This window comes from Coenobita brevimanus, chromosome 28, assembly GCF_032717465.1.
Source record: "Coenobita brevimanus isolate Jiangsu-jjx chromosome 28, ASM3271746v2, whole genome shotgun sequence".
Taxonomy (NCBI): Eukaryota; Metazoa; Arthropoda; class Malacostraca; order Decapoda; family Coenobitidae; genus Coenobita; species Coenobita brevimanus.
This window is the reverse complement of record NC_136981.1, coordinates 7929820-7939913: the sequence shown is the minus strand read 5'-3', so window position 1 is coordinate 7939913 and position 10094 is coordinate 7929820. Positions and strand designations below refer to the sequence as shown.

At 42.2% G+C, this 10094-nt stretch overlaps 1 protein-coding gene across 1 annotated transcript in view; it reads right to left on the bottom strand.

Annotated features, from left to right (window-relative positions):
• LOC145394793 (mitogen-activated protein kinase 14B-like) overlaps window positions 1–9423 on the bottom strand; it is a 69360-nt gene extending 59937 nt beyond the window's left edge. Inside the window, exons 1-2 of the mRNA XM_080268578.1 lie at window positions 9223–9423; window positions 4259–4388 (exon numbers count right to left, since the gene is read on the bottom strand). Coding sequence (XP_080124704.1) covers window positions 4259–4388; window positions 9223–9332 — 240 coding nt within the window. The 5' untranslated portion in view covers window positions 9333–9423. The remainder of the gene's footprint in view (window positions 1–4258; window positions 4389–9222) is intronic.
• Window positions 9424–10094: the final 671 nt, after the last annotated feature.

The following is a 10094-nucleotide window of genomic DNA, read 5'->3' as shown; positions in this document are numbered from 1 at the left end:
TGTACCGTACTTTTTATGACAACTAGCCTAATCTCAACGTTGGTTATATTACACTGGATGGGAAAGCTAGGTTGCACAGACGTGGAAACAGGCGCAAATGTGTGTGTGTGTGTGTGTGTGTGTGTGTGTGTGTGTGTGTGTGTGTGTGTGTGTGTGTGTGTGTGTGTGTGTGTGTGTGTGTGTGTGTGAGAGAGAAAGAGAGAGAGAGAGAGAGAGAGACAGGACACATAAGGCATAAGGAGACAACTGTATAGTATTTACAGCCAGCATGTGTAATATACTGTGTAGTTTGTGTACAGGGTTGGACAATTGCCACTTCCCCCCCATACCTCTCTCTCTCTCTCCCCTCTCTTGCCACTTGCCCAATCTCTCCATTTCCTCTCTCCCCCCTCTCCTCACTCTCTTGCTCCACCTGTCTCCACCTCCTCCATATTCTACATCTCGCTCTTTTCTTTCCTAGCCTTCTTACTGCCTTCTTTTCACCACCTACTGCACCCCTCCTTTCATTGTCTATGCTTCCCTATCTTTTTTATCAATACCCCCTCAACTTCAATCTTTCCCTTGCATGGACAACATGAATAAAGCAGTAAAATCATCCTTATAATGAAGAGACTGAACACAAGTTATAAGTGTTGATCACATCTCTTTCCCAATTCACAGTAGCTACTAGTAAGGTAAGGGCAAAATAATCCTTCTCAACAATCACACCACAGCACCACCACAAGAAAGTAGTCATTAAAATCATCCAGCACAGATCAAGAATGAGATGGGGGGATGGAGTGATGTATGGGAATGGGTGTGAGCTGGAGGAAGGGCAGCCAAATGACAGAGGACAGGGCAAGGGCAATGTGGAGGTGATCTGTTTGTGGTCACCCTTTATGGGGGATAAGACATCTGGCAATGCATATAGATAAACCTCCAAAACCTACATGTTAACATTCATACAGGTATGTAATGCGTTCAACTGAATCATACTCTAGGACGATCCTCCAGTGGTTTTGTCACTATGTCATGCACCTACCAATCCTCCTGACCTGCATGCAATCTCACCATGTGATGGACACTTAACAAGGTGCATTAGTATGTCCTTTAGTGTTCTTATATGTCTATCCTGTTGAGGTTCCCTTAATGACACATAAAGACTCCTACTCAAATGGGCTGTCCAACATTATTTCCACATGCACTTTCTCACTCTATATTGCAAAGCCTTTTATGCCTAGCAAGGAGGAAGGTCCCTTCTCCAGCAACAAAGTGGTGATCCTAAATATTATGCACCATATACCCTTCAGGATCTCCTAAACATGAACAGTAGAGCTGACCATCCATGCTTGACATATGAAAGCCAGCTGTTACATAAACATTAATAAAAACTGCTATCTATCTATCTATAGCCCAACGCCCTAATCCCGTACTGGGTGGCCGGAGACAAAACGCCTCCAAGTTGCTCTGTCACCCACCATTTGACTGCCCTCCCCCCAACTCACTGCCCCCTCCCTCATGTACCTCTAAACTTCATCCCTCCACCTCATCCTCAGTCTTTCCCTCCCTCTCCCTCCCTCCACTTCACCTACATATATCCTCATAGTCAGTCTTTCATTCTCCATTCTCTCCACATGTCCAAACCACCTCAATGTATTTCTCCTAATCTTCTCAACCACATCCACATCTACCCCACAATGTTCCTTCACTTCTTCATTCGTCAACCTGTCCCTCCATGTCACTCCACATGCTCCTCTCAAGTAACTCATTTCCACTGCCCTCACTCTTAACTTGTTCCCCTCTAGCAAGGTCCATGCCTCGCTTCCATATGTCAGGGTAGGGTAGGGAAAAGGCCTTTGACAGAGTCCCTAGAGAGGTGGTGAAGTGGGCAATGAGAAAGCTTGGCTTGGAGGAGTGGCTGGTTAGGGTGGTTATGGCTATGTTTGTGGGTGCTTGCACCCAGGTAAGAGTGAATGGAGATTTGAGTGATGAGTTTTCCGTGAATGCTGGTGTGCATCAGGGGTCAGTCTTGAGTCCCATATTGTTTATCATGGTACTTGAAGCCCTTTCACGTGACTTTAGAAACAGACTCCCGTGGGAGTTGTCGTATGCTGATGATTTGATGTTGACTGCAGAGAACGAAAGGGAGGCGGAGGAAAGGTTTAGGAAGTGGAGAGATGGTATGGGGTACAAGGGTTTAAGGGTAAATGCAGATAAAACAAAAGTGATGATATCTAGGGTTGGTGGCGGTACTGTCAAAGACGAGGGAGAGTGGCCATGTGCAGTTTGCCACAAGGGCGTGGGAAGTAATTCCATCTTGTGCAGTGTGTGTGATAAATGGGTGCATAAGAGATGTAGTGGTATCAGAGGTAGACTGTGAGATAATGCTGATTTTATATGTACAGCGTGTCGGGGTGAGCAGATGGAGATTGTCAGACGTGAAAGGATTGAACTTGCTGGTGAATCTCCTGAGTGTGTGGAAGAGTTTTGTTATTTGGGAGACATGTTGTGTGCTGGAGGTGGGGCTGGAGCTAGCTCTGTGGCTAGGGTGAGAAGTGGTTGGAAGAAGTTCAGGGAGCTCTTGCCTCTCTTGACATTGAGAGGACTCTCCCTACCTGCTAAGGGGTCTTTGTATGCAGCATGTGTTAGGAGTGTAATGCTGTATGGTAGTGAGACCTGGACAGTGAAGGAGGAAGATATTCGCCGGCTCAGACGTACAGAAATGACAATGATTAGGTGGATGTGCAGTGCGTCCCTGCGTCCAAGGCCTGGAGGGGCTGGGTTTATGATGGAAGAGTTGAGAGGTAGGATGGGACTGAAGTGTATTGGTGTTGTGATGAGGAGAGGTAGATTGAGATGGTTTGGATATGTGGAGAGGATGGGGGATGATAATTGGGTGCAGAGGGTGAGAGGTGTTAATACTGGGGGTGGGGTTATGAGGGGTAGACCGAGAAAGACATGGGACAAGGTCATTAAGTGTGACCTCAGGGTTAAGGGACTGAACAGGGAGTTTGCAATGGATTGTGCAGCATGGAGAGCCGCCATTAGGTGACCAAGGCTGACATATTAAAGCATGTTGGAGCCTTTAAAAACGAAAACGAAAACGAAAACCTTCCTATTTCTCATCACTGCTTTCAGTGAACCAACAACCTTCCTTCCCTGCTGTACCCTTTCAAGCACTTCATACCCAAAAGTTCCATTCTTACTCATCACACTACCCATGTACTTGAATGCACTCACATTCTCCATATCCTCACCATCCAACCTCACTGTGCATTTTGTGACTTCATTCCTCTCAAACACCATAACTTTACTATTGTTTACATTAACTTTCAGATTCCTCTTCCTACACACTGTCCCAAATTCATTCACCAAACCTTGCAACTCCCATTCATCTTCACTGAACAATACTCTATCATCAGCAAACAGCAACACTGGAATCTTTCACATTTCACCCTCACTCATTAGAGCCAACCCCACATCCACTGCCCTGCCTTGCACCTCCTTTACAACCCCATCCATGTACATATTAAACAGCCATGGAGACATCACACATCCCTGTTTCAGTCCCATTCAAATCAAAGAATTCACTCAGCTCACCATCCACTTGCACCGTAGCCCTAGCTCCTTCGTACATACTCTTCACAGCACTCAACAATTTCCCCTCCACTTCATATATTCTTGATACCTTCCACATACCTTGCCTATCTATTCTGTCATAAGCTTTCTCCAAGTCCATGAAGGCAGCATACACATTCTTTCCCTTCGCTAGATACTTCTCCAATAAACATCTTAGAACAAATATCTGATCTACACACCCTTTTCCCTTCCTAAATCCCCCTTGTTCTTCTCCAACTAGCTCCTCTGTTACATGCTTAACCCTATCAATGAGTATTCTACCACATAGGCCTATTTATTTTCCAGTCACACTAAGAAGGCAAATAACCCTTTGGTTACCACATACTTCTCTCTCCCCTTTTCCTTTGTATAAAGGAACAATTATATCTGATTTCCAGTCCTCTGGAACCCTTTCCTCTTCCCAAGCCAATCTATACAACTTCCATATCCATTCAACAACAATCTCACCCCCATACTTCAGCATTTCACCACACACTCCATCAATTCCTGGGGCCTTTCCCATCTTGATCTTCTTTATTGCTTCCACTACTTCCGCCATATTGCTAGAAAATATGCTTTGTAATCTCTGTTAAAAATAAAATACAAATATACAGTACACACAAAAGCCACCCCTTACTAGAGCTAGTGTACCATTACTTACATTCTCATGGTCCATGTGCTTCAACATGCGTAGCTCCCGGTATGTGCGCTTGGCATGTATGTGTGTCTGGAACGGCCTTGCCAGTTTCTTTATTGCAACTTTTGTGTTTGTTTTGGAGTCCATTGCAGAACTGATGGGGAAAGAAAAAAAAAGCATTAAAAGCAATTCGGTAAGGAAAACACCACCGTACTGAAAGTTTGAAACACATGTACAGTATTTGCTTACAGGTAGGCTTACTGTATCTATTCAGCTACAGAACAGTCTATTCCAGGGTGCCTGGCCCCATCAGGCTGGAATGTCTTAACCCACTAGACCACCAGGCATCTATTTACTGGCTACACAGTTAGGCTACTACTGGTGTCTGATGTACAGCATTAGTTTTATGGATTACAGAATAACATTTGGTTTGTCATCCAGTGCACATCACCTAAAGGTCCTAAACCTGACAACTTACAACACAGGTCAGAAAATACAGGATTGTAGCTACCACTACTGTAATTAAATCTATAGGACACATGCTTATGTTCCCACTGCATGATTAAAATTAGATTAAACCCATATTTCTGGCTGATTCAGTCCACATTACCTATTGCCATATGCCTTAAACCCAGATGGTTTTATGGCAGGATGAGGTCCTGGTATGACTTAAGCAATATTCATTGTCTGACAAATGTAGAAAAAATATCACAGACAGAACAGAACCCTGCAGCTAACAGTGCCAGGTTTTGCAGATTTGAAGAAGGTATTTAACATAACTGTACAGGTAGGTATTCCTATGGGTAGCAGCCTACACTATATGAATGGACAATGAGTAAGCTCATACGGTATGTTAATGAATGCATCATCAGGTTAGTGATGTACCGGGTAAATGTACAAAGGGGCAGCAAGTCTGTGACTGTGAGTGGAGAGGTCAACGACGAATTCTTGGCCACTGTTGCTGAGCATCAAGTCACTGCTGAGTCTACTGCAACTTGGAACTTGAAGCATGGCTGAGAGTTCAGAAAAGGGCTACCATGGAAGGTGTTAGCCTCTATGATAATGATCTGGCTTCAGCTGCTGAAAGCATGGAGAACACAAGTATGAAGATCAATAGGTGGTGGGATGGGGTGGAAGCTATGGGATCAAGTTAATGCTGGTCAATACCCGGTAGGTGTGGTTGCTAAGGAACACTCCCCCCCCCCCAGTGCTGAGTACTGTACATATATATATATATACCTGTATATATATATATATATATATATATATATAGATATAGATATATATACATGTAGCAGCCATGACTCAGTGGGTTAGAGCATTTGCTCTGACTGAAGGGTCGGAGGATCAAATCCATCCAAGGGTCATTGGTAGACATCAGGAAGGGCATCTGGTCATAAAATACTAAACACTCCAGTCCAAAAAGTTCTCTACCCAAGGGCAACACCTTAGCCCTTCAGGGATACCAGACGTAAAACCAAATTATTTATTTATTATATATATACAGTATACACTATACTGTATATAAAAGGTTGGGGGGGAGCTGGGTGGAATGTTGTCTCACATACAACTTCTGGCTAATAGATGGGTCCATAAAATATGCACTGGTGTTGGAGGCTGACAGGAAAATGTGGGAAATTTGAGATATGTACTGTCAGGGTATCCAGGCTGTAGATGACAGAACTGAAACTATCGAGCGGGGAGACAGCCACTTATAAAAGGTGAAAGGACCTACACACAGTCGATGATCTTAAAATATAAACATCCTAAACCTCAACTTCTATCAGTAACAACTCTCTTCATGCACCTATAGTTGCGGCATATGACTCTGAGGTTGTCATTATCATACCCTGGCAACCTACCATTCAAAAGTGCATCCGATTTCGTATCATATTATACATTAATCATATTATATGAACGAATATATTTTACACGAATATTATTAAACACGAACATATTATACACGAATCACATGCGTCTCATATTATACACAAAATCAGAAGCACTTTTGATTGGTTGGTTGCCAGGGCACAATAATAACAACCTCAGAGTCGCACGCCGAGACTATAGTACTGTAGTATGGTAAAATAAACAAACTGAACCAACTGAAATACGGTACAGAGAAATAAAAACAGACAAATGGGAGGTCCTTAAACTACAGTATTAATATCATGAAACCAAATACTGTACAGTGTTTAACTTGACAGAAGTACAGGTACAGTAGAAGGAAAATAGAGGCTGGAAGAAACATGGAAATATCCTGAGTAGAAGGAGGCCAGAAGAGATGCAAACGACAGGAAGAAAAGACAAAAAGACCCCTTTTGGTCACCTGTTACGACATGCAGGGATACTGGGGAAGGACCAGTATTGTATTCTTTCCCCCCCTCCCCAGGGGGAACAATGAATATGAATTGCAATATCTGAGTTATACATTCCAAATGAATAACATGTTTATCACAAACAGCTCCTCATATCATCTATCAGAGTTTCAAAGAACAGTACCATCTCAGCATTAAACAATGGGTCTTCAGTCAGTGTGAATCCCAGAACACAACTTTCCTCCAGTCAAGGACTGGGGTAGAAAGTGAGCAAATGCTACAGCTCATGAGAGTTCATGAAAGGAAAAGAGATTTTTCATGAAAGTTGATGAATGTAATGTCTTTTTCTTCCCCTCAGGGATTGCCATCAGTACCATGCTGAAATATTATTTTCTAACTGATTGCTCTCAGTTTCATCTGAATTCTTCTTTTCTTACTTCTTGATCCTAGCCACCTCAATCCGTACCAGTATGGCAATTGGCAATAGTCTTCTGCCAATTTACATGCATGGGCATGTTCATGTGTCAGGGCCGGAGCAAATGATAGCTGTCTGGCAGTAAAGCAGACATTTTATTTATATATAGTATGACCATACGTGCTCCCTACGTGTCAACAAGTGGGTTGGTGGAGGGTTAGTGTCCCTCCTCGTAAAACAACTAACTCAAAGTCAAATGGCCACCCCTTACGGGTTTATGGCGTCTGGCAGTAGATAGATAGATGATGCTGGTATTTGTTCATTTTTAAATCAGGCTAAATGGCCTAAGTACAGGTACCTGGAAATAACAATAATCAAATCCTGTTACTGGGGGGTGGGGACATTTTAGATTTGCTATATTATACAGTATTCTGTTTTAATTCATATCCCCTAACCACCAACCAGGCCAAATTAGACAGATAATAAGTGGGTCCAAATTAGCCTGGAATATGGGCCAAATCAACTAGTGTATATGCTCAATCAATCTCCTGGCCTTTGGTTCCTTCTTCATTGCATTAAAAAAAAAAAAAAAAAAAAAAAAAAAAAAAAGTCAGCACAAGCCCATTAGGCTACTAAGGAGTGGGAAAGGTGCTGGAGGGGGATCCTTCACATGGTGGCACTGATATAACTGGGTCCCTACACTACCCTTTGGAAGATAGGCCTAGAGGACTGCAGGAGGAGAACTTCAGCCAGCAGTCCACCAGGTTCACATTTAAATGAGACTGGGACCACAACACCAATAATCATAATCATTTGTTGGGCATGCATGTTCATATATAATAATTAGCTATCTACTCTGGCAATAGATACATTGATTGACAGACAAGTCGGTAAGTTCTGAGAGTAGGCAATGCATGAGAGGATATGGGTAGAGTTACACATGGCACATCATACACCCTGGCTTGTAGTCTTGTTGGTTAAGGAAGCTCCCTAATGCCTTTTCCCTGGCAATTATTTTCCATTGCTACTACACCTTACTTCTCTTATGAATGCTGTTCTTATATTTTAAACCCCAACAAGGAAGACAAAAATGACATACAAGGATTTAACAATGAGCTGTGTGCAAAAAAATAAACTGACAGGGAAAAGGTGTTGGGGAGCTTCCTTGGTAATGGGCCCTACACTATTACTACCCTCAGCCTGGCTCATAACTACACATCTATACTACTCACACTCCCATCACTAACAAATCTTGCCAACATCCCCCCCATCCATCCTTAATCCCATCACTACCAGTACTATGATACATCTAATTTTGCTCAGACTGCCACCAAACAAATTTAATCAACTTAGAAAGCTCCTCCAGTAGTGAAGGAGTTAATGAAGGCTATATCAAACCTCTCCAATTTGAAGTCTCTTCTAAGCTAAATCTGCAAGCAGCAAGCACACATACACACACACATTTAAGGATATGTACAGTATGATAAAAATGGTTTCACACACTGGGCAGTAAAAGCTTAGCATTCCTGTAATGAGCCATACAACCAGATACAGTAAGAACATACACACAAAGGGTGGGGTTAAGGAAACAAAGGGCTTATGAGTACAGTATGTTTGAAGTTTTTTTTTTCCCCACTGAATTGTTGCTACTTTCAAATGATACCAAATACATAAATTTAGGAAAGACTTGAAACTGGAGAGGCTGGATATAACCTACAGTACATTAACCCCTTCACTACAAGAGGTCCTTTGTAAGTTAAACAGAAGTGTCCTGTGGCAACCTGTGTAAAATAAGGCATGTTTGAGGACCTGTATCAACTCCATCTTTTTTTTTTTTTTAGATTAAAGAAGGGATTATCCAAGACATAACTCTCCTGCAAGGTCAGTATGTCATATAGCCGACTTCCAATCACCATATCCCACCCAATTCTACTCTTATAAACGAGCTGGTAGGGTGAAAAGTATAAGAACAATCATAAGTCATTGGTACTCTACAACAACAACAAAAACATGTCACAAAACAACCATCAACATTCCTGGTATCATCTCATTAAAAACCATCAAGTCCACACCAACTCATTGAAACTCTCGAAATAATGAAATAATTTGAAACTCAAAACACCAATGATACAAAGTTACGTCCGATAATACCACTCCGATTAACAATTATTTTGAACGGATATCTTCAAACCAAAAGGTGAGAAGTGGGATGGAGACGATAAGTGGGAAGGTAAATGACAGTTAATAATACCTACCAGACCTGCCCGTACGCCCCCGAACCCACAGGAGACAGCATGGAGTACCTCTTGGGTACCTCCCACTCAGTCTTATTTAGCTCTAACGTATGGAAATCCGGTTTTGGCATTTTGAAATCACTTAATTTACACCTTTACACACTATAAATCCACTTAATAAGGCATATTACAGGTAGACTAATTACGCACACCCTCTCCTCGTCACTGTTATACCACAACTGAGTGTTGCCAACTTCTGAATGGAAACACTTCCGCTACACTTCACGCTATGCATTCTAGTAGCTTGAAATATGCAATGCGCCCGTAAACTTTAATCCAAGTAAAATGAATGGTGTTGACATTGTAATCGTAGACAGCATTATTACGACAATGAGATCACAAGATTATCGTAATTTTCGCGTAATTAACACATCTGAATAAGTTTCTTTGATTATAACAATGGATCCAACTCATTCAATACTCACTTGTCGCAGAAGCAGCCTCATCTCCTTCCGCAGCACACTAGCCTGTGCCATGGGAGATACGAGGCTGCTTGCCACACAAATGGTGGTTGGTTTCAAACCTACCATTACACTTTATCGCCTAAAATATGACAGGCAGGAAACACGTTGTTAGTATTATTTTTCCCCTATCTCCTCCTTTGGAGTCAGTATTTAGTGCTCTCGGGATCTACTCTACCAAAGAAGCTAATTCTAAGATGGTACTGACAGTCATATGAGTTGGCCATGAAGAGAGGTTTAAGGAATTATGTTTTTCAGTAATCATTCCACTTTCAAGCCACAGACTGAGCCCCGAGTGGCATACATCATCCACAGTTACCCAAGGAGTTAGTTTATTAATGGACATGTATTAATTCTTATTTTGAATGTACA